This window comes from Hetaerina americana, unplaced genomic scaffold, assembly GCF_022747635.1.
Source record: "Hetaerina americana unplaced genomic scaffold, ioHetAmer1.1.p SCAF_5, whole genome shotgun sequence".
NCBI lineage: Eukaryota > Metazoa > Arthropoda > Insecta > Odonata > Calopterygidae > Hetaerina > Hetaerina americana.
The window spans coordinates 59,094,290-59,120,367 of NW_027287095.1; the positions used below are offsets into that span (position 1 = coordinate 59,094,290).

The window sequence follows — 26,078 nt, forward strand, 5'->3', positions numbered from 1 at the left end:
GTGAGCAGAGAGAGTGTGGGTGGGGACAGAGAAAACATTTGAAGAACGGCGTGCGAATTGATCCACGTGGGATCCCACCTCCGAGGCGGCGAGAGGCGTTCGCTGCGGCGTCTTTTTGTCTCCTCCCCTCTCACTCTCTCTATCTCTCTCTCTTCTTTCTTTCTGTACCCGCCTGAGAACAAAGGAATGTATCCAGACGTGGGGAAGGTGGAGAGGATGAGGGAGATGCTCGAGCCGATGGCGGGAAGGAGGAGAGGGCGTTCACCCACGCATCTCCGAATCTGCAATTCCTCGCTCCGCGAAGTACTGGGGAAAACATTTCCCCGCGTCTGGCCCCGAAGAAAAACAAGAGAGAAACGAAGGAATTCGACGTGTTACACGGGATGGCAGACTGGACCTCTTTTTAACCTCCCTCGATTTTACTCGACTACAATATCCATTGCACTTATAACGAAATCTATTCGCACACCACATGCAACAGAAACCACAATTGTGGCTTGCATATTTGTGGCGTTACAAATCTTTAACGCCCCAATTCTCCCCTGTTTATCCCGTCGTAGTAATCTTAAACTTAAACCTTGTACTCCTTAGTTGACCATTTGATATCCATAACGTTTTGACCTTAATTGACGCAGCAGACTTACGATTAACCTCTCGTTCGTCTACTTTACCTGTCTTTCTCGACTAATCACCACTCGTCTAGATACAGGTATGATGATCAGGAGCGTCCGCTCAGCATGAAGTGTTCTTACCAATTTAAGACAGTATTAGGACTTAGTTGGTTCAAATTCAATTCCAAGTTGGAGTTCAACCATTTCAAACCAATTAGGAATAAAATTTGGACAAATTTTTTTAAGTCACCTAAAAGTAAGAGCACGGGTTGTGTGAATGATCTCATAGTATTCCCTTTCGCTGTTGCAGAAAAGTACATATAATTTATTATTATTTATTAATAATCCGAAAACGGCACTTTTGTGCTATGAATCGGACTTAAGTGGACGTGTCCGTGAAGGTTTAAAGTGGACTCGTCATACAACAGTAATATCACTTTATTTAAAATGACACTTCGACTTGCGACTCAGCGACTCTCAGGAGTGTATTGTGTCCAAAAGCGAGGATTTCATATGTGCATAATAATGTTTGCCAAGCAAATGAAAAAATAAGCTCTGTGAACGGGGAGTGTTGACTGTAAATAAATGATCGAGGACACTAAAGCAAGTAACGACTGTGTGGGGGCTTACTGATTGCACCTCCTTGTCGGCTTAACAACATAGTCCAGAGACCACTAAGCTGTGGTTTGCGGGTGCGATGCGTAAGCGCACGTCTGCTTTCAATGAACATGAAAGCGAAGGTGAGGAATATAGATTGTAGTGGATAATTCGTGACATTATATGTTTCAACTTAACTTGGAAAGTTTCCAATCCTTGCGAAAGAACGCAGTCTAACAACAGGCGTTGCTATGCGGTTGTTACGAATTAACTTAAAGAGATGACCATGAACCAACGTATGTAAAATTATGTTGATAAGAAATTTTATAGGCGGCAAAATTCATCTGTAATAAGTAATGGGATTGTTTTGATGGGGGAACTCGAAAGAGCGATAAGCCTCAACGGTTAGCAATTCAAAGATTGATTATTTGCAGCCATTCTTATTCATTTTGTCGTCGTGGATAGCATGTTTGTTTTATTACCCACCTCTCAGTATCTGTTTTATGAATCCTATCACTCGATCGTCTTTTTTCCTTCATTCCTCTTTTACTTCAAGATGCTCTTATACTTAAGAATATTCCAAATGATATGCCACTCTTCATTTAATATTTCTCGTGTTATCTTTCGGTACACATCTCCATTGATTCAGCCACTGTATCATCTGCATCTATTTCCTACGGATTCCTTCGCTGCTTTCACGGACAAACATTTGGATAATGGCGATGGACGAAGAGCTCGAATGCTTTGATGAAACGTGCAATGAAGTAGTCGTTTATGAAATTTACCGGCACAGTAAATTACGTCTAAGTATATGAAGCTAGATGGTATGTCGAGAATATGTAATGATCAGTAAGTTGTCATCAAATCCACATTCATTCGTCGATACTTGGTCTTGCCGGCATTATTTGACCATGACGACTACTTCACGGAATATTATTGTTCCTTTCCATTTGCCAAGTGCAAACGCAAAATAGTATGGATTCCGATGTCCGAATTAAAAGATTTGAAGATCCATACAGATTAGTATTCACGGGTGTACGGATAGTCCGTTCAACTGGATTAGGGTAGCCCGATAATATTTTTTTCGATTACGTAATTATTCGAATTTTTTCTAAACGTCTCGTAACTCTTCCGCCGCAAGCACTTGGGAAAACAATTTACTGTTTCATTGCCATAGCACCGGGTTCTAGCCACAGACACTCAATCTTGTGTCATAGTTGAGTTCCCGGAGAGATATCTGTAGAAGAAGAGTCGACGTGAGATAGGTACGCAGGTTATATCAGTCGAAGAACGACTCGGACCGGTTCCTTCACCCATACATACCCCCATGGGCCTCTCGGTCACTTTCACTCGATTCCCCTCCCCCCTTCTTCCTTCTTCTTCCTCTCACGTGTCCTCCTCCAATCGTTTCTTCCTCTTTCTCTCGTCCACCGATACCTTCGGTTCCGGTGGCCTTGGCTTCGCGACGCTTCAACCTGTCGCGTGGGATACGGATGCAATTCGGTTCCCCTTCCGCAAGACTGTGTTTATTTTCATTAAGTTTTCTTTGGTCTTCCACCGGGTGAGGGGTTCCATGTTCTTTTTTTCCATGGGCCAACATGGAACCCCTGACCCGGTGGAAGACCCGAGAAAACTTCATGAAGCAAATACGCCAGGAAAGCACCAGATCTTACTCCGTGTTTATTTTAATGGCCTCAATTGTTACCGCGTCACGCCGTCTCGCGACAATGTCTGAATGAAATCTGGTTCTCGGCCGAATGACAATTTCTTATATGACCACATCGATTATTCTGAAGTGGGGTCGAGTACCAGATACACGCCAAACGGATTATTGATGAGTATCAATTAATGGGTCTGATAACCATGAAAAGAGTTGCAAGACCGAAACACAAAATTCGACTCATCACACCCCGATGAGCCGATCATCGCGCCCTTGTCATTATCGTCGTGTTTCGCCCATGGTCATTGCAAAATATTTTTGCGACACGAGGCGAAGAGTGAGAAATATTTACCCGGAACGTGACTAAGTGGGAACCAATTAGAACGTTGCGGGCAGAGCATAGGGCGGGGAATATTTTGATAACTATTACACATTCATCGCGTACTCGGGTCGCGATTATGTGCGCTGTGTTGCCAAACTTTTTTTTCCTGGCGGGAAGTGTCGTAGGGCGTGTCATTCTTTCCTTTTCTGCCCTCAGGTTATCACCCTCGGTGAAATCGGAATTTGGATCATCGGGTGCACTATGCTTGGCGTTAAAAAAATTATGTCCGATACTGTCCATAAAAGCGGAGTTTCTCACAAACCTAAATGAAGGGTCGGTCGCAAATATGTGCATTTCAAAAAGACATCGGCCAACTTTCTCTCCTCTAAACTCACGAGCCATCAACTCAGGATCACCGTGGTAAACTTCGAATCTCTCATGCATCATACCCCTCTTTCTGTGAATCTAAAATGAACAAATTGACTTGCACTGCCGGTGATAGTTAGAGAGAGTTTGGGAAGGGGTGGTGGTAGAGAATTCCGGCGGATGCATTCAATCAGTATTTTTAAATATAAATGCATATTGATGTGGCACACACTCCGTTATTACACAAGAAATTAAATAATTACATGAATTAATATTATATATCTTGTAGTAAAAGTTAATGTTAGAGTTAAAGTTGTTGTTGTTAAAGTTACAAACTGAACAGCGAAGGCAAAAGCCACAACTTTATTACATTTTCATTACTCGTAAAATGAGAATGAACGAGTATTTTCACAATTTGTGGTGAAAAAATTGTAATCGGTCGCTAGGGAACCAGTTTCGGGCACAGTATTATTCTTTTAACAAAAGTCATGATTTATATAACTATCCTTAATAGAATTAATATATTCACATAGGAAAGAATTATAAAAACCTTGACATGGATTGAAGGAATGAAAATATTTTCATACATGATACGAGTATCTTGAATTTCGGTGCATCTTTGGGATCTTTGAAGTTAATGCAGTATCGATAAAATAGTTCAATGCATCTCCTAATGCATCGCAGCAAGCTTTTCCCTGCTCAAAGCCGATCTCCCTTACTCGGCGCGTACTGGGGCAACAAGGGCAAATGTTTACGTCAGGTGAATTTAATAATTGCACCTTAAGTTTTCTTCGACTTAAGCTTTACTCTTTTCTTGAAGTACATATTTCTATTGGAGGCTGACTGAGTGAGGCATAAGTCCTCAACATGTTTTGCAACTTGAAAGTCACTGATTATGATTGTGTGATCGATGGCAATCATTCCGCAGAACCCTTCTTTACCTCTCCGATTAAATGAGTGTATCGAAGTCGCAAGCAACTCTCATTTCAAATCAAGATAGTGCTTTCCCCTTGCTTAAGTACCACAGCGAGGCCTTCTGATTAAGGCCGAAGGTGTGGTCCTGGGATTTGGATTCTGCATGCCTATCTGCAAAATTCATGCATTTTCAAAAAATATCATCCTGGCTGAAGAAGCCCACCCTTCCCTCGACAGAAAACATTCAAACTCTCCGTCACAATTTTTCGGTGGGTGCTTTTCAGAGAGATTTAATTTAATTAGTGGTGGGATGGAGTAAAATAAAATTTCCCCTTCTTTGAACAAGGCAATCGTAATTCGTAACTCAAAATTATACCCTACCATTTTTCTAAATGTAAATTTTGGGATTTTGTATTTCAGTTCTTCGAGTGCCAGTATAGAACTGATGCATCATACGTAATAAACTTAATTATGGATAAAAGGAAATTTACCGTTAATACGCTATTTAAAAAAAATCATTAATCGTAATTTACGTAACTTACTGATGCAGAGAAGAACCAATAAAGAGCAAAACAATACTTACGTAATAACCGATTCATTTTATTTTACAGTGCATCCAACAGTTAAAGATTTGAATTTAGGTCTCATGAATTCTTGATACTTCTACTGAAAATATTTTGGCAACACGACCACATCTGATCATTGATATGGTCTCATCCAAGTGTTCTGTCTTCTACATCTTTGTCCCCTGGTGTGCGAACGTTGAGGAAACCTTGACGACGGTTAATTCTTCATATCATCATCATATTCCTCACTCACCGCATCTCTTTCCCCAAAACGCTGATCTCGGATTACGCCCCGCGGACCATCGCAAGTTACTAAAGAACAACAGACCCGAATTAGAATCTCTACTTGAAGTACTTACACATTCTTATAGAAAAATCCATCTAACCTTCATTTCTATACGTTCTGAGTTGAACATATAATTACCAAGTTATGATTTAAATTTCGAAGTGAGCGTATGAGTCAATAAATGCCAACCTCCGAGCGCAATCATGTCAGTTGATGTTTCCGATGACTAATTATTACTCGTTCCCCAAGCCTATCCTGCTAATAGCCACTCGTTTTTATCTCGGTTAATCGGTGGCCACTATGGGTGGTGTTGTTCCGTCCAAACGATAAATATTGTCGTGAAACGTTTTCTGAAAGGAAACTGGCGATACCTATTTTCAAATCCCCCACCCAAGTCCATGTCGTTAAACTTCCACGCAGGGCGGACTCAGCCGCGGGCTCAGAGTGAATTTATTTACGGAGCCTTTTCACTCCAGCCGATCCTCAGTTGTTTACTCAGGGATAGCAAAAGGCGAGCGAAAAATGAGACCGCGCCGATGATTTTCCAGATCGGAGCACGCCCGTCGAATCTATTTTTGGAGACTCCCATTTTCCGGTGATTTTTCGACCGACGGTGAAGTAATGGCGAAGAAATTTTTTTTCAAATCATTGAGCGAGGCAGTGGTGCAGTTACTACTAAAAGCTCAAGGTATAAATTTGACCAAACGAAATTATTTTTTTCTTGCTGGAAAGAATGGTACTGGAATGTAATTGAAACTCGTGTGTTTACTCTCGGCCAGGCACCCGCGCTGCTGAGACTTAAAAACACTCCTGTGTCCGCCCACAGTCTCAAGTTCTTTGGCCACACGTTTTAGACATATCTTCAGTCTTCAGTTACCAGCACAAAACTACACGCACACAAGCGAGCAAACACACTCACACGAGAACAAGTAACTCTTCAGCTTCTCGACTGCGAGTGTGAATGGTTTTAGTATTTCATTTAGGACTCTTTCACATATTAACAACTTTTATCTCCCGTAAAAAGCAGTATTTATCGCCTGAATTATTGCCCTTTCGTATTAATACGGCACTATTAAGCACATTTTGATTAAAATTAGATCGAAAAAATGGTGAAAAAGAAATGGATGGGCAAAGTCAATAATGAATGGTTCCGCAGGGAAACATATTAAATCCATGGAAAAGAAACCTGTCAGCACAGAAGGGAAACTAATTAGGCAAATTACTGTGAGCAAAATTTGTTACTCTAGGACCGCTGAAGAAGTAAACTAGGTAAAGTGCATTGTAAGAGACGAGAATTATTTGTTTTGAAAAGATATCGAGGGCAGGGTACAAACATCTTTGTTGATCTCGGTGGCAGTGGGGGATGTGTCCGCATCTGTCCGTTTGTCGCGGGCTTCAAAGACCTCTTATGTTAATTTTCACCATGGGCTAGGATATTAATGTCCTCATCCTTGTAGGGGTTTCATTACCAAAGTACCGATACACAATCCTAATTATAATATGAAGTCTGAACATCGTTTTCCAACTACGATGATGACATTGCGGTTGTTCGATCGCTTGCATTCTCACTCTAATAGCAATAGATAGATAAAGATCTTTATTTGGGCGTAATTGAGACCAAATGGCCCCTTCTCCCATTTAACCCATAATAATCATATACATATTAGATTAGCCATAAAATGTATACTCCCATGCATACACTTAAATACGTACAGACAGACAGACATATATGACGCACAGGTTTGCACCTCTAAAAAAATATATGCATCTTTTTATATATATAATTCAATATATATATATTTATATATATAAAATATATATATATATACACATAATTAATTTGAGAGGCACACCTGGCAGAAAAATTGGAAGGTACATTTCCGTGTCTGGGGATTCCGCATGTTGATCGCATGTTCAAAATGTGATCGAATAATTTGTTTCGTGAAAAATTCAACACAGAGGTCATATAGCATACTAATGAAGTCAGAACATGTCAGAATAGGTAACTCAAGCATAAGAATCACAACCATAATGTATTTACATTGAAGATGATGCATTTAAAATGCATTAGATTGTGCTGATAGTGATTTATGGTAATGGCAGACAGAAACCTTCATTTGTAAGGGACGCGTGCAACTTCTCAAGACCATTTAAGTCGTTTAAGATTCATCACGGGCAATTACGCCAAGGTGGTTTAAAAAGCGACATAAAGGTCGGATAAAAACTCAAATTCAGCATTAGCATACTATATTAACTTTTACCGATACGCCCCAAGGGCACTACCGTTTAACGGGCCATCCGACGGATTGCTTTCTAATATTTGTAGCGACCTCCAAAATATGGTTTCCAAACGAGCATCACGATCATCATTCGAAAACTTACCTCCGTCGCGATTCGAACCACGGTTTTCGATCCCGAATGCTGAAAGCCACCGCGTCGGGTTTGAGGACCATGGGGCTGGAAAGAATTTCGCCCGCGAAATTTCTTCCCCTTGTGGATATGGGCACCAAGGGTTCATTGGCCTGCGAGTCTTGCGAACTTGGACGGATTAATGCAAGACCCCAATAAAATCGATGGCTGAATTCGGACTGGTTTTAATCGCGGCTGCGGCAGAGAAATTATTCATGGGAACGCGCTTTTTTTGCGAGATCCAACTCGAGGAAGGTGGACGACAAAGAATATCAACGACTCCATTACCGGAGTGGCGTCTTCCGAATGAGGAAAGCTGCGTAAAGCACGGTTCAGCCGCGTCATTGAGTGAGGCAAATTACTCTTTTGAAATTCGCTGACAAAATTAACAAATGCATGATGTATCATTTATTACTGTGACACGAAGAAGTCACGTGATAAATACACAATGATTTTGAATAAAATGTAGCTCGATTTTCATTATCCTTTCCTGAAGGGAAAGACCAAGCGACTTCATCCATTGATAGAGGAGCCGAAGGATTGATGAGTGTAGGGTGGGGGGACTCCCGCCTCGTCGTGCAAAATCGAGAAGTGAGTTTTACTTTGGCCCGAGTAGTGGCTACTACTGAATGATTCGGGAAGGGAAAAATACTCTGAAGGACCTCTGAAATTATTTACTTCTCGCATTACATTCGGGTCAAGAGCCAAATTGAAACCTGAAAATCTTCCCTACCTGCATATCTGATTATTCTACATTTTTGTGTTAGTATATCGCCTGAACGCGTCAGCATTTTCGTTTTTTCTCTTGTTGTTCGCATAAATTAGCCTCTAGCGTCAATTGCAATGTAAACTTTATGGGACATGTTCCAGAGCGAATTAAGTCATTATTTTATTCTATTTTACCGATAATTTAGTATCAATTATCTATCTATTTGGCTTTATCAAATAAGCTCCTCCATATTGGGGGTGTTAGGTCTAATTAAGAATGAACATGATGGAGAAAAAAAATGATAAATTCCCCATGAATCCTCAAAGAAAGCCCAAAAGACATAACTGTCAAAGATTTAGGGATTAAGTCTTCTCACATTTATTGGGATAAAAGTCCTGCGAGTCCCTGTAAATATAAACGTATATATATATATATATATATATATATATATATATATATATATATATATATATATATATATATATATATATATATGAGACTCATTTCTCTATTCTTTTCCAGGAACTGAAGTAAACGCTGATGCTGAGAAGTCTATAGTTACAGTTAATTCTGTAGATCTTCTCTTTGCTGAAAATGGGGCCAGCCACAAAACATATGAATTTGACCTCATGGAGCGTGCTGTTGCTGAGATGGGAGAACCAGGGAGCAGAGTTTCAAAGGGCCGGCTGGTTGTCCGTCGAGGGCAACCATTTGCCTTAAACCTCAAGCTATCTAGACCATATAATGAGGAAAAGGATGCTATTTCGATCGTCTTCACCGTTGCAGGTGAGATACATTGGGAAAAAATACTTTACAATTCAAGTATTTGTATATCTTCTTGCCCATAAAAGATTTTATAGGTTTTGTTTCACCCGATCAAATTACCAATAGAGTTGAAGAAAGAATCTTGACATCTAATTTCTCTAAACATTTGAGCCACATTAGAATTCAAACATATTAATGATTTCATAACAAGAGGTTTTTATAATTTAATGTATTGCTATCCGCAAATGCATGGAACATCTCTGGTCAGTTTAACCTCTGTCCCTTGCAGTTTTAGGGAGAAGGGATTTTTTTAACTCTGATCACACATATGCAGAGTTTATTTCCAGAAGGTACAAATTATATGGTGCAAAAGAGTCCAATATTTTCTAAAAATGAATTTTCATAAACTCTAGGAAAGATTGGTATATTTTGCACTGAAACTAGAAATATGTTAATCTTTGCAAAAAGGATTTCATGAACTCTAGACAGAAAAAATCCATATATCTCTATAGATAGCTTATACTAAGTGCCTACTTTGCTATCACCGTCAAGATATTTGGAGACACTTTTAAATTTGGTATCTTTTAGAGCCAGCTCCAGGCACATAAATGGATGTACACATGTGTGCCTGCATGCAATTGTTTCAGCCCCAAAATAAGAAGAATATGATATGTTTAATGATGAAAAAGACTTTTTCCACTAATATTTATATCCAGGGATTTCATTTATGAACCCAAAAGAAATTTTATTAAAATAATTTAATAATGGAAATCATGAATAAATTGTAGTGCAAAGGTCTGAGTTGGAGTAATTGTTAATGCAGATGAGGAAACATTGATAATAAGAATGACCTCACAGTTCAAAATAGGAAAATGTCAGAATTGAATGTGATAATGAATTAATATTTATTAATTCACTCAAAAAAAGGTGGGGCATGTCCAATTTTGTGGTTTATGAAACATTGTCCTACACCATACCACTTTGAATGCACTGTACCAATATATTGGTAATATTGTGGATTATATTTAATCTGCTGCTCAAAAATATCCTTTTTAAGCATTTTCAGAAATTCAGGGGAAGGACTGAATGTGATTGTTTCATTGAAGGACTTAGCTGATATTTCCTTCAAAACTTTCAATTGGATTCAGAATAAATTCTTTTTTCATTTTACATTAAAAACTAAAAATTTCTTTTATGCAGTAGATGAAAAAATTGAGTTTAAATTTTTTACTCACCACAGCCATCATCTCTGATTTTGCACATCAATGTTGAACTTCCACACTCTGACTCACATTGTCATCTTATGATCTCTTTTTCAGATACTGAAAAGCCAAGTTATGGCCAAGGGTCTTTAGTGGCTGTGCCAGTTTTAGCAAAGGGCTCGATGTCCGACGATGAACTCAGCCACATGAATATGGTGTCCACCGGTACAGGGAGCAGTGTTCCTTGGAAGGCTGAGGTGGATGCCAAAAATACTGGAGATTCAATGATAAAAATAGAAGTAAGTACATGAATTCTAACTGTCTTCTCATAGAATATACATTCTTATTGAGTGATCAACACATGCATTGAAATAAACATCCAGCAAAGGAAATAATATTTTACAGTTTTTTTTTAAATTTCATGAAAGGTATGTTTTAATTGAAGTCATGACTTTATGCAGAAAATTGAAAATGCACTGAAAACCTTATCTTTCATCAATTTAAGTGGTATACCCATGTTACTATCTACCTACAACAATTAAATTTTTAAAATTAAAATAATAACTTATAATTGATATTTAATATTAAAATGTCATTTCGTATTGATTCGTTTTGCCAGCCCAGCAGAAAGAGAACTTAGGAAGTAAAAACAAAATCCAAGTCCATTAAAATTAATATATGCCAATGTGAAAATGTCTTATCAACAGATATACATCAACTGCTCTCTTCTTAAACAGAGTATTTAATGTATGCCGTAAACAAATATTTTGCATTTTTATTTGGAAAAATATTGAAATTTCTCTGTCTCCATATAGGTCACTCCTTCTGCAGATACCATGATTGGAATGTGGAAAATGGATATTGATACAAAACTGAAAGGTGCTGGAGATGCTGTCAGCTACAGTTGCCCCCACCCCATATACATACTATTCAATCCTTGGTGTGAAAGTAAGTAATATGAAATGGACCCAACTTGATATTTTTACATTTATATACTATGTAATTCCTGTCGATTAGAAATGACATTCGATATTTAATCAATCACTTATCTGCATTAACAATATGAATTATAAATTCTGGTTTTCCCTGGCTTGGGTAATGTGTCTTCCACCAAAAAGTTGAGTAAAAATTTTCAATTTACCAACCTAACCTACTTGCTGGGTTCATGCCTGCCAGTACTAATTCATGCACATATTTCAATTCTTTAATTTTGATGCCATGAAAGTTAATCCAACTAATTATGCAAATATAGGTTACCCTAATTATCTATCTTAAACCACATGCTAGCATACATTTTTCTTTAATTTCTATTAATTTCTTTATTATTTTTCTTATTTCTTAATTTTATCATTGGCTAACTCTTTACTTAAAAGTGCAAAATATTTCAGAGTGCAGAATATTTAATGTTTCCTTACTTCATGGAGATATTCTGTTTAGCATTATATTAAGTGAGTCCGATGTGCATAATACATAACTGTTAAACTACTACATACAAGTTTGCACAGTATATTGTTATTTAAAGTTGATGCATAAAATAAACAACAAAAACAGCAACATAAAAAATTCCAATTTGAACAGCAAAAGTTCATTGAAGCAGGAATAGGAATCCCTTTTCAAAAATGGAAAAATTAAATAATAATTCCTCATCACAAGGGGCACAAAGAGGAAATAAAGTCATGGATGGTTTGACTTCAATCTTTTCACGAGTACAAAATGGGAGAACATGTATGTGGGGATACTCCACATAGCTCCTTCTTGAAACCCTAAATTGTTATGGAATATTTCTTTTCGCATTCACCTGGAATTATAATACCTTCATAAGTATAAAAATAATTGATTTTTTCAATTTACCTTTAATTCCTAATCCTTTTCTGAAATACGTCTTAATCTAACATTTTAACGTATTTGATTAATTCAATTTACTGTGATAGGATGTATTATCATTATATTCTAATCCTATCAGCATTCAGCCTTTAGTATTGATTTAAATAGGCCTATGATGCCAAAAATATGTCTTATTATGTATACAACCTCAAAATAAAAACCCCTAACACAATAGATAGCATTGTCATGTTAGAATGAAAATTGTTGATTGAATTAACATTACCTAATGGGCTATAGACTATGCACACTTCACTATTTTCACATTCATTACCATATTTTTCCAAATGTATCTTTAAAACAATTTTGTTCAGTAAATGAACATTAAATTGACAACTCTATCATCATACACATCAATTGCTGCTTTCATTTCATACTAATGAGGATACTGAAATAATGAAATTATCTTTGTGTCTTATGCCCAGCAATCCCGAAGAGAAAGTATTTAGCAATGACTACTTCCATCTGTGTCATTCCAAATGACTACATTGTTTTGTTGATCTTTGCAGAGGACAGTTGTTACATGGGACCAAACAAAGAAGAAGAACTTAAAGAATATGTGCTCAGTGACACAGGATTGATATGGAGAGGCAGCCATAATCGTCTGAGACCATGTGTATGGCGCTATGCTCAATTTGAAGCTGACATCTTGGACTGTGCTCTCTACCTTGCCTTCAAGATTGGAAAAGTACATTTGTCTGCAAGATCTGATCCAGTTCGGATCACTCGAGCATTATCAGCAGCTGTGAGTAATTTTTATGCACTAATCTACCAGAGAACTGCTCTAATAAGTTTTATAATTATGGTGAAATCCTTTAATCTGTGATTAAATAAACGAATCAGTAAATAGTTAATTGAAACCATTATTCAAATCTAGGTTAACTCTCCTGATGATAATGGAGCACTTGTAGGAAACTGGTCAGGAGACTTCTCTGGAGGAACTGCTCCGACTAAGTGGGTTGGTAGCATGAAAATATTGCAGGAGTATTATCGCACCAAGAAGCCTGTCAAGTATGGCCAATGCTGGGTCTTTGGAGGAGTCCTTACCACAAGTAAGTAAAAAGAAATGCCATTTTAATTCTCTACTATCATTTCCCTTAGATCCTCTACCTGAAGGTATTGAATGCAAAGTGTTAATTCAAACTGCATTTCGGAAACAATAAAACTGCATAAACTATCAAAAGGGTGATAGTTAACAGGCATCAATAAGGTGTACTTGTATGTACATGAAAATGGCAAAAATGGTAAATGACAGGGATTTCTTTGAAAAGGAAAAGCTGTAAGAGAGAATTTTTGGTAAGTTGGGTAGGGGAGAGTACACATTTTAGAGGGTAAAAAGGGGCAGCATTAAAGTAAAGATGAAAAGTTATGTTACTTGAAATTAACCAAGGTATCTGAGTATTGAATGTTAATACAGTATTTCTAGAGATAAGTTTATTGTACCCAAGCATTAAAAGTAAAACAATGTAAGAAGGGCATTGCAGTCTGGAAGTAACTGAAACCATCAGTGGGGAACCCACAGTTGAGGCTTAGACATGCCAATCCCTAAAAAACCCCACTATGATATGAAGAAAGAAATATTGATAAGGGAATATGTTTTATAAAGTTCGAATGTTTTGAAAGACCTTTTAAGGATATTGGATCATTGCTTTCACAGCTAATTTGAACTGTTTTCAGCTGTCAAAAATCTGCCTCTACATGCCACAAATAAGAATAACTCCTCATGAGAGTCAATAATTTTTATGTTAAGCTGTTTCAATTCTAGAAAAACATATTTCCACACCCTGCACATCATGAAATCATCTTTAAATTAATAAAAATTGCCCCTGGTGAAACTCTCACTGTGTGCATAAGTGGTAAGGATGAGAATTAAATCCCTTGTTTTCTGCAATAAATTAATTTATAAAAAAAAACTTGTTAAAATATTTCCCAAATTAATTGACCATAATTAATTGGGGCAGTGAGTGCATTAAAAAATTAATGGGACATTTAGCTTTCAGTTGAAATTGTAACTGTGATTTTTATTTCAAAATCATTACATTTTTTTAGGGGAAAAAGGGTCATTGTAATTGCAAAATAAAATGTCAAAAAAGTGAATCATTTAAATGATTAGAAAAATTTGTTCATTGTTCACAAAAGTCAGAGTTTGAATTTTGTCCAATTCAGTCAAACCAAGTTTGCATGCTATCCACTTCAGAGCAATGGTAAAAAGTTATTTTGGGGAAACCCCTGACTAAATTTTTACTCGTTTCACTGCTTATTTTTTAGTTCACCACTGGCATTAAAAAAATAACTGTTGAAACTAATTATTAAATGCTGATTTGTGAAAGTTATGAAGTGTTTCATTTGACTAAGATGTTGGTGATTTATTTAGTTGAATAATATGTTGCTGTTCCTTAACACTAACTGAAATCACTACTCTTTCCCATCATCAGTGAACATCAAATTTCCCTCTTCCTAAAGTTGTGACAAATTATGTACAAGGGTAGTGCCTTCATGAAGCTAATTATAAATGGATGATAAATGATTTCATTATGTACTGACCTACATTGTACACATAACAGCTAAGAACCATGTTGAATGTAGGAAATCAGCTCATATCCGATTAATTTAGATATTGTTATCACTATTGATGTCAGTTATGTGTTGCCAAATTTTAATCAATGAAACACATTTTATTACAGTTTGCCGTGCTCTTGGAATTCCGTCACGTACTATAACAAACTATTCCTCAGCCCATGATACCCAGAGCAGTCTTACAGTTGATTACTTCTTGGATGGTGAAGGGGAGATTATGGATGAAATGAACAATGATTCTGTCTGGTAAGTTAACATTTGTTTCCATGCCCATTTATCATGGATATTTTCCAGAAGGACATACTATTGGAATTATAGCATTCTTGAGCCTCAATCATCTCAAATTGTTGTCATAGTTTATGTCAATTCAAAATAAAGATTTCTAGTTTCTGATCATAATGATCAATATAATACTTGTTATATTTCTCATCTTAGCTGATTTTTCCATATTCTTTGTGTCATTCTCCAATCAGTTTAAAATATCATACCAAAGGAATGCATCTCCTTTGCTGTCTGTGCCTTAAAAGGGTTTATCAAGGGAGAGCATATGTTATTATAGCACTCCTCCACTTAATCAAAAGAAATTAACATCTCCAAGCATTCCACAAGATTGATTCATTAGCGTCTGCCATCAGCAGCTGCCCATTTCAGCAATAAAGCATGAGATGCTGTGCAAAATTATAGATACTCCCCTCTCCTCCAGAATTTAATAGCTTCTTTTTTCTTGAAAGCACTAAAAGAAATTATTTTTAATTTTGCTGATTACATTTACAAACTTGTTTTAAAAATTGATTATATTCAGATTTTAAATATGGAGAATGCAAAAATATTTGTTCCATGCATAAGAATACAATTTACATATACTCTGCTTGCAGGAACTTCCATGTTTGGAATGAAGTTTGGATGAGCAGACCAGACCTTACACCAACGGGTGGAGTCGGAGGCATTGGAGAAGAGGTTGGAGATATATGTGGTGGCTGGCAAGTGATAGATGCCACTCCTCAGGAGCTTAGCGATGATGTCTATCGTTGTGGCCCAGCTTCAGTGAATGCCGTAAAGAGAGGAGAAGTTCTTCGGCCATTTGACGGACAATTTGTCTTTGCAGAAGTGAATGCAGATAAAGTGTTCTGGCGCTATTCTGGACCTACGCAGCCTCTTAAATTGCTTAGAAAAGATATTCAAGGGTAGGTGGAGTTCTTGCCTTAATCACAGCATTAAAAGGGTTTCTAATGCAATGAATTAATTAATTCATGTAAACAAAAGGGTATTTGCATGAAAAACTCTTATTGAAATGGAAAAACACCATAATAAGTACGTGTCAACTAAAAGGTAGCCAATTACAAAGTTATTTTGAATGCAATTTATATTTTGTATTTCAATGATATATGCTCACAATACATAATTTAACTCATTCATTAATTACAATGTTGTCAGCTTCATTGAAAAGTCACTTAAATGTTTGAAATGTTGGTGCACTATTACGGTCATTTACCAGATTAAATAATGAATTATTCCAAAAAACTATAACGCAAACATCAATCTCCTTTGGTTGAGTTATACTTTTCCGATTCCAATGTTTATAAATTTTCAAAGATTTTTCTTTAAAATTCATCCTATGCAACATTATTTGAAGATGTTTACCTAGCACATTTATTCCTTTGGTAATTTAAATAATTTTATTTTGCAGTATTGGCCAATTTATTAGCACCAAAGCTGTCGGGAAGTATGTAAGAGAGGATATCACCCACAACTACAAGTTTCCAGAAAGTGAGTCATTAATCATTGCACGAGTACTTATTTTTCAAATTCATTGCCTTTTTTATTCTCCTAGCACAGAGTTATTCAAACATTTGTAAATGTTCTTGTCTTCAAACAAGTGTAAAAAATAGTCTATTTATTTTCATAATTATAATTAAGCCCAAAGCAAGTGAAGTGCATTAAATAAGAACGGTAATACTAGCCTTTAGTGTAGTAAATATTTGTCTATCAACAAAACAAACTCATCAATATATTTTCTTCTTATGCATTTGCACAGTAAATACTAAGGACTCTGAGGGCAGTGTGTTTTCTCTTAGTTTGTCAAAACATTCCAGAATCACTACGTCTCTAATATTGTATTGATCTACAGTAGACTTGTTTCAGCTTAACTGAAGTCTAGGTTCATCAAGGATTCAGCAATTTTTCTCATCTCATTGTCCATGATCTGTGTGTGAGCCCATATCATGGTATTAGATTATATGATGAAGATTACACATTTATTTACTGATTTTTCAGAGAGTGCTGAGGAGCGTGCTGCTATGTTGAGAGCCTTGCGACAGAGTGAGAGCATGTTCAGCAGATACTACCTAAATGAAGATTTCAATGACATCAAGTTTGATTTTGAACTCAGAGATGACATTGTTATTGGATCACCCTTCAGGTTGGTATTAGCATATTGTTATTTATAGGGAAATTAAAAAAAAACTAACAATGTCAGAATTATCAAAAAAAAAAAGCAAACTACATAAATAAGAAAGTATGAAAAAACCCACCCACTGATTAAATCTACATATAAACCTGGAAGTCACCAGATGAATGTGTAACTGAAGGTTTTATACCACTAGTCATAAAGTTAATAATCATTTTATCATTGGCATAATAAGTAAGAGGGCACACTTTATGCTTGAGTAGTTTAAGAGATTTTACTGGTTATATCCAACCAATTAACGTTGCTGCAGCGGATTTTATTGTCCAGTATACAGAAAAAATTTTATTTGTACATCTCATATAATTTTTTTTGATCATTTAATTCAGTCATGCTATTTCCAGGCTCAGCGGTTATATTTGTCCTGCTTCATTATTTTTTACAATCCCCTTTTGATGAATGCCTTTCACACAGTTGTAATTGCTGTGGAACTTATGTAAATAGTAACAATTAATTGGAGGTATCATTATTTTAAAATTTTTGGGTATGGCCCATTTATCTTTGCTTGAAGCAACTTTGAACTTTATGGCCACTTCAACTTGCCATGTCCCTGGAGTTGCCTTATTTAAATCTCAGGTTTGACAAGCCTCATTTTACCATTAAATTACTCACGAGTATACATTTAAGAGAAACCAATATTAATATTCATGTGAGAAGCTAGTAGACACTTTATGAATCAGATTTACATTAGGAAAAAGGTAGGTGCAGCAACTGCAATACTAATTCTGACGTTATTGCCTATGAACACATTGGGTTTAGAGTAAGTGCATACATGTCTATTGATCAAATTAATTGTATTTTTTGAGTATGTGAGAACCTTGCATTAATGTTCATGACCTCATACTACTCGTAAACAGAGTCACTGCTACCCAAAGATATTAAATAATCCAATGCACATGCAACGCTATGAGCTTGCTGACTTTCTGTGTGAAAAAATTAAGGATTTTTTAATGCTGTGAGAAAGCAGAAAAATAAGTTCATAGAATTATTTCTTCATCATCATATGAATAATAATTTTTAATTTTCAGTGTTGTTGTGGTGATGAAGAACAGTAGTAGGACAAAAGATCACAAAGTGACTGTGCTGCTCCGTGTTGACACAGTTCTTTACACTGGCAAGATAAAGGAGGGTGTCAAGAAAGAAAAAACTGAGAGACTAGTGAAAGCTGGAGCTGGTAAGTGTGTTGTCTATGAAATGCATTTAATTTTTGTTGGTACTAATAACTGGAAACAAATTAAGTACCCTGAATTTTTTAAAAAATATATCAGGCACAGTTTGCTCTAATGGGCAGGGTTTTTTATTCCCTTTTTTAAAAAGGAAAGTATTTCAAAGACCGAGAGAGAATAAACTGTCAGAATGCTACCTTTGTCAAAAGAAAGGCTTCCACTTCTCATTTAAGATTCAAAGAGGCCGTTAATAGCTTTTTTCTGTAGCTGTGCATATTTTGTGCTGCTGGAATGTGTCCACAATATTATATCTTACGTTATGCTTTGAAAATAAGCATAATATAAATTCATCACATCCTCAGATGATGCAATTGGCTGTATTTTGCTAATTAGATATGAAACCCAGCTTAGCTTAGCGCACGTATGATTTATTGATATATTATGTCTTTGATCACTTGATTGGCTTTCTGCTAGTTATATGTATTTATGTGCATACCCAAGACGGTTGAGCAAAATAGCAGCGAGAGCTATTTTGAGCACATATGCTAGAAGATCAACTATGCATGTATTGCAAATATAATTATTTGTAGGTTTTCTGATGATTGTCTGTGAATCCAAAAAATGATGTTTCCAAATTTTCAATAAAGCAAACTTTCTGTCAGTCACATATTGGAAAATATATTAGGAAAACCATATTTTATTAGTGAACAAACGTGTGTGTGTATGTATATATATATATATATATATATATATATATATATATATATATATATATATATATATATATATCCCTCCCCGGACTACAACCTTGACGTGGTGGAAGGGCTTGTGCGTTCCGATGACCCCTAGAGCTGTACTGGCGGGAGTAATAATTATTGCTCCTGGTAGGGTCACCCATGCCAGATAGGTCGAAGGTTAGGAGCCAGACGAAAGGTAGTCCACGCAGCGTCTGTTCCTCAGTGAGGCGGCTGCAATGGCGTCTGACCCCAGTGGGGCGGCCAGTAAGTGATGGTGTCACGTTAAAAACACTATTGAGGAAGGCAACGGGAAACCACCTCAATTATCATTCCCTAGAAAAATATGATGGACAATAGAGATATTTTGAGTCCTGGCAACCACGGGGCTCGGCCCAATCGGCCGTGTGTCGTGCCCGGCAGCGGGGGAGGCAAGGCTTCCGCGGTCGTCATCCCACGAAACCCTTGCAAGGGAAAACCAGCAGCAGCAGGACAGAAGACGCAGGAGAAGAAGACAAAATTAGTTAGAATAGGAACGTGGAATGTTAGGACAATGATGAGGACAGGGAAATTGGAGAATGTTAAGCGAGAGATGGAAAGGGGAAATATAGATATTTTAGGTCTATGGGAGGTGAGATGGAAAGATAGCGGGGATTACTGGAGTGATAAGTATAGAATAATATACAGCGGTGGGGACGAGAGCCAACGAGGGGTTGCCATAGTATTAAATGAAGAGGTAGGAAGAAGCGTAGTCAACATAGAGCAGGTAACGGATAGAATACTACTAGTGGAGATAAAAGCAGAACCGACGAACTTAGTTATTATTCAGGTATACATGCCACCGAGCAACCATAAGGAAGAAGAGGTCGATAAGATATACGATCAGTTAGAGGACATGATCGCGTGTGTTCCAGCAGGGAAACATTTGATAGTGATGGGGGACATGAATGCGACGGTAGGAGAAGGAAGAGATGGTGATGAGGTGGGCGACTACGGTTTAGGCACGAGGAATGACCGCGGGGAGAAAGCAGTTGAGTTCTGCAGGAGACAGGGGTTAGTCATCACCAACACTTGGTTTAGACACCACAAAAGACGCAGGTATACATGGAAAATGCCAGGTGACTCAGGAAGATATCAGCTAGATTATATCCTGGTTAGACACAGGTTTAGGAATAGTATGATAAATTCCCACAGCTTTCCGGGAGCGGATGCGGACTCAGACCACAATTTAGTTGTTATGAAATGTAGCGTACGTTTCAAAAAGATAAGGCAGGGGCGGCGAGTTAGAAAATGGAATGTAGAAGCATTAAATGGGTTGAAAAGGAAGGAATACAAACAGGCGGTAGAGAAAATAATGGAGGATGGTAAAGGGCTTATTAATATCGAAGAAAAATGGGAAATGATCAAAAAAGGGTTGTCTAAAGCCGCAAAAGACACTATTGGAACCGTTAACGCTAAAAGGACTAGGAAACCATGGATCACGGATGAGATGATTACAAAGATGGATGAGCGGCGAAAATGGAAGAATATAAATACAGAATTAGGCAAAATGAAGTACAAAGAATTGAACAATAAATTGAGGCGGGCAACAAATAAGGCAAAAGACGCATGGTGGAAGATGCAGTGCGAGGATATGGAAAGTCTCCAGAGGAAGGGCGAAATCGGTGCGCTGTACAGCAAAGTTAAATCGTTATCGGGAAGTAAGAAAGGAAGAGCTATGCTAATAGTTAGAGATAAAGCGGGTAAGGTAATAGTTGACGCAGGAAAGATCCAAGAGAGATGGAAGGAGTATATAGAAGAACTGTATAGTAAAGAACTCAGACCAACACAGTTAGACATTGAAAAAGAAAATGACGTAGAGGAAGACAGCTTAGGTCCAGGCATACTAGACAATGAGATAGAAAGGGCATTAAGGGAGATGAAACTAAATAAGGCCGTGGGGGTAGATAACATTCCCGTGGAACTTTTAAAATGCTTAGGAAAATGTGGGAGGAAGAGGCTATATGGGCTGATCCGTAGCATTTATGAGGAGGGAATCTGGCCGGAAGACTTTGTGAGAGCAGTTTTAGTTCCGATTCCGAAAAAGGTAAAGGCCACGTCATGTGAGGACTATAGGACAATTAGTTTGATATCCCACGCAGCTAAAGTTGTTCTCAGGATCATAAACAAACGGATAGAGAGTAGGGCAAATGATTACTTAGGGGATGATCAGTTTGGGTTTAGGAAGGGGAGAGGTACGCGTGATGCCATTGCAGTAATGAGATTATTAATCGAGAGGAATATAGAACACAACCAGGAGGTATTTGCCTGTTTCGTAGATTTCGAAAAAGCGTTTGATAGAGTGAATTGGGAAAAACTAATGAGTATATTGCAGAAAATAGGAATAGATTGGAGGGAAAGGAGGCTAATCCGCAACCTGTACATGTCTCAGACTGCTCAGGTGCGGGTGGGAAACGGGGAGTCAGGATGGGCAGTGTTAGGAAGGGGTGTAAGGCAGGGTTAGGGAGGAAGAAAGTACTCAGAGATGAAGAGGGACCTGGTGTAGAGTAGAATTTAGGGTTGTGTTTTGTTAGTAGTCACAAAATATTTGTTTGGTAGTTGTGTCCATCAAAAAAACCTACCTTAACCGGTAGATTACCTTAAAAAAAAAAATATATATATATATATATATATATATATATATATATATATATATATATATATGTACACACACACACATATGCACACTGTCGAGTTTAAAGGTATTAATTAGGTGAAAAAGTTGATCCATAAATTAGGATGAATAGGGAAAGTAACCTAAAAAGCTGATATGCTAAAAATCGGGAAACATAAAAAAATAGTTAATCTTGGGATAGAAAACAATTAGAAAAGTGAAACTAATTACTAAAACAGGCAACTAAGGAGACTTAAAAACATTTTCATTTCTAAATAAATTATTTGTGAAGTGGTCACATTCAACTGAATGAATATCAAAACATGAAGCAATTAAAAAGGTATATTTTAATGTATAAATTTGAATCTTGTCTATTGTATTCCAAAATTTTGCTGTTTTCTGAAAATATGTTTTCTTAAAATTTGATGTTATCTTTTACAAACAGTGGAAGAAGTACGAATGGAACTGTCATACGAAGAGTACTACAGCCATTTGGTTGATCAGTGTGCATTCAACATTGCCTGTATGGCCACAGTGGCAGAAACGAATTTTGAGTACTTTGCTCAGGATGACTTTAGGGTCAGGAAACCAGATATTAAGATCAAGGTAAGAAGCAATGCTTATTTGTTATTGGCTCTTATACTTTTTCAACAAGTAGTAAAGGGATGGAATCATCATTTGAATAAGCTAAAATTGCTTACAAAACATTGGATATAATGTTAATAGCAATAAATGATACCTAGCCATAATTGTTCTGTCTCAATTAAAGTATTTATCTGTGTTTCAGACTGAAGGTGAACTGGTTCAAGGCAAGGAATTCACAGCAACAGCCTCTTTGAAGAACCCACTGCCAGCACCCCTTCGTAAAGGTCAATTCATCATTGAAGGCCAAGGATTGACCCATCAACTAAAAATCAAAATGGCGCAGTAAGTTTTGAGTCTTTGGGTTCCATTCAATTGGTTGTAATTTTTATTTTGAAATTTAGAGAGCCTCATCAATAAATGCAATTATAGTCACAACTGTAATTTTAGAGGAGGCAAAAACTGATGGACAGTGGAAATTGAGTACGATAAAATTTTCAGTCCAGTTTTGTTTTGGGGTCATTGACAATCTAAGGTCAAGCATATCTTTCACAAATCTTATTTAACTCTACTCTGAAATTAGCTTATGTTACCATGCATAGTGTGCTGTAGTAGGAGGTATAAATATCAATTAGAAATGAGAATTAGCTTCTGTAGGTAAATTATTGACCCATATTTACCCTTTTTCAGCTAATTTTTTCACATCCTAGCTAGAATCAAACAAATTAAAACCTTAAAAGAGGTCCAGTGGCATAGACAGAGTGATGGAGTTTGTGGGGAGACTGAAATCAATACCATGTAATTCACAAAACACATGAATGATGTCCCAATAATAAAAATTACTTGCAGACACCTGGGATTTAATGATTAAACTGACACTTTTTAAAGGAGTGGCTCCATTGAATTTCAATAGTTTGAGGAAGGGAATAGTTGATGAAAGAAAAATTAATTAGCTCTATAAATTGTTTTATCAGAATATTTTAAGAAAAAATATATGAAATACAATGGTATTATTGTAGATAAATAATTAAGTACTATGGTAGTAAAAATTGGTAAAATTCATAATAATAATTGATTCACCCACATCCCTCTAGAAATAGATATTGTAAGTCGATGTTTCTCAGTGATATATGTGAGGTCAGATCATGAAGGATGAGAAGTACCTTACCTACACCAATTAAAAAATAAACTCAATTTCAAGTTCAAAATCCATGTTCAAATGGAAATTAAAAAATTGTGATTCAATTATGATGGATCGCAATACTAAAAAGTTTGGTTTCTTATTCTAATCAATCATATTTAATAACAGCGCATTCATTGCTGATATGAACTTATAACAAATTTTAAAATAAGTGGCCTCTGAAGAAACAAGGAGTTTTGACATGCTCTGTTTCCGTATTGATAATTCCCTATGTTACTTTTTCTATGCTGCTTCCTTTTCTCCTTTGATTGAATCAATGCTGATGGATTCCCAAGCAAATTAGGAGCAGTGTTGGAAATTATCAGTATTGAGCTAGAACATTCCAAGAACTCTTACTTCTTCATTTGCCAATGTACTGTTACATATTTAATATATCTAGTTGACTCCTTTCCTAAGTACATCTGCCTCTCTTACTTTTATCAATATTTAATAATGTATGCATGCTTGTGATGATGGATTCAGCCTCATTGGAAAACTTAAATTTTAAATAAGTATCATGAATTTTCCTGTATGTGAGGAAATAAAGCATTGATGCCTTGTTCATACAACTACTATTTAATGCTTTGTGCTTATCCTAGTGATTAGAAGTTGAGAGTTATTTCCATGCACTCAATTCCAACTAAATAATTTTTATGACATCAACAGGGACATTCCTCCTGGTGGTGATGCCTCTGCATCGTTTAACATTACACCTACATTCCATGGACAGAAAACAATTGCTGCCAAATTTACTTCAAAAGAACTGGAGGATGTTGATGGATACCTGGTCATCAAGATTGCACCACCAAAGGCAGAAACTAATGGCTCAGGAGCAGCTAATTCAACCTAAGACTTTGTGATGATAAATGGAGCAGTTTTATACAGAACAAAATGTCAACATGGGTGTGAATTGGAGGGAGAAATCTGGAAACTGTAGGGAGAAATCTGGAAACTGTAGGGAGAAATCTGCAAATAAGACTGGAAGACATTGTATATTTAATCAGAGGGAAGCTTCCTACCAACCAGTGAAACATCCAGAGACTAAATGCCCTTGGGCAACAGAGGTGGAACAAAAAGCAATGAAGCAGGGACATTACTAGGATCTTCTTAAGGGACTCCTGCCCTTCATAATTATTTATAGAAATTGAATATGTACGGTGTTCATTAATGCTGCTGTATGATACAATTACTCATGAGATAAAACTGCCAAGGGATTTGATAAACCTGAAAGTAGCTAGTGCCATGAAGATTTTTTTTAGGCTTTTAAATGATGTAAAAAGTGTACCAAAGGGTTGTTTTGACGCATTCATTTGGCAGCCATGTATTTTTTTATTAACCAGGTAGGATCGCCTCATCAAGAAGCTTACTGAATGTTGTAATAATAATAAAATCTATGGTTTATTTGATGTAGAAGTAACTTTGTGAATAACATAAGAAGATATAATATCAGTTAAATATTTTTATCTATGAAGTTGCACTGCAAAAGAACAAGTATTTCCTAACTTTGGGAATCTATTAGAGCTCTCTCTATTATCATGAGAAAACATTATAGTTTTAGAAGCTGTCTTTAAAGTTCTGATTGTAAATAGACATTGCATTAAAGCTAGCAGATCGAATCTTTTTCTAGAATGGGCTGCTTTAATTTCTAGATGCATTCTCATAAACACATTTATTGGAGCAGGTATTTATCAAATCCAAATAACTTCTGTTAGAAGTCAATGCAGTTTGATTTATGAGTGTAAGCACAAATACTGGTGTTATTTTTATGCATAATAACTGTGTAAACATAGAAAACCAAGATACCAAGTATATTAATTTTCTATACTTTAAATTGATCAAGGAATGATAGAATGAAATATGAAAGGTTACTTGACAGCTGGTGCCAATCTCATTACTTTACCTTTCCAAGGTATTTTTAGGGGTTGCCATGTAGTCAGAAAATTTGGAATTTTCATGGCTATGAATATTATTTCCTGAAAACGAACTTCCTAAAATTCTCACTTGCCAAGCAATCCTTACTATCAGCATTAATTATGTCAGTATTAAGAATGTAATTGGATCTAATTCCTGAAACCATCTTGTATTTCCAGTACACCTTTAGTTTCATCATTCCTTTTAACTAAAACCTGACCTTTAAATAGTATGGGAAATATGTTAAGCTTGACAGATGTCATGTAAATGTGTTTGAAAATTTGATTATACAGACTAAGTACATGGTTTAGCCGTAAAAGAGATATTTATGAATTTTATTATGAAAGTTGAATTAATTTTTATGATTTTTAATATAAAATCCTGATTTGCTGATCTGCAAATAGCTGAGTCAATTTTATATTTTAAAAAATGAAAGTTGTGTCATGACTGAATCAACTGTTTTTACTTTGTGAGATTTAATGTGAATTCAAAATACAATACTACAATAAAATATATAAAAGT

At 36.4% G+C, this 26,078-nt stretch overlaps 1 protein-coding gene across 2 annotated transcripts in view; it reads left to right on the forward strand.

The window, feature by feature from the left end:
• Positions 1–26,078, forward strand: part of LOC139693769 (annulin-like) — a 117,421-nt gene extending 91,343 nt beyond the window's left edge. For both annotated transcript variants that reach the window (XM_071592041.1, XM_071592042.1), the window contains exons 2-14: positions 8,964–9,227; positions 10,526–10,707; positions 11,224–11,356; positions 12,799–13,034; positions 13,167–13,341; positions 14,974–15,112; positions 15,742–16,050; positions 16,554–16,633; positions 17,141–17,285; positions 18,359–18,504; positions 22,329–22,489; positions 22,671–22,810; positions 24,312–26,078. In XM_071592041.1, the coding sequence (XP_071448142.1) occupies positions 8,964–9,227; positions 10,526–10,707; positions 11,224–11,356; positions 12,799–13,034; positions 13,167–13,341; positions 14,974–15,112; positions 15,742–16,050; positions 16,554–16,633; positions 17,141–17,285; positions 18,359–18,504; positions 22,329–22,489; positions 22,671–22,810; positions 24,312–24,495 (2,294 nt within the window). In that variant the 3' untranslated portion in view covers positions 24,496–26,078. The remainder of the gene's footprint in view (positions 1–8,963; positions 9,228–10,525; positions 10,708–11,223; positions 11,357–12,798; positions 13,035–13,166; positions 13,342–14,973; positions 15,113–15,741; positions 16,051–16,553; positions 16,634–17,140; positions 17,286–18,358; positions 18,505–22,328; positions 22,490–22,670; positions 22,811–24,311) is intronic.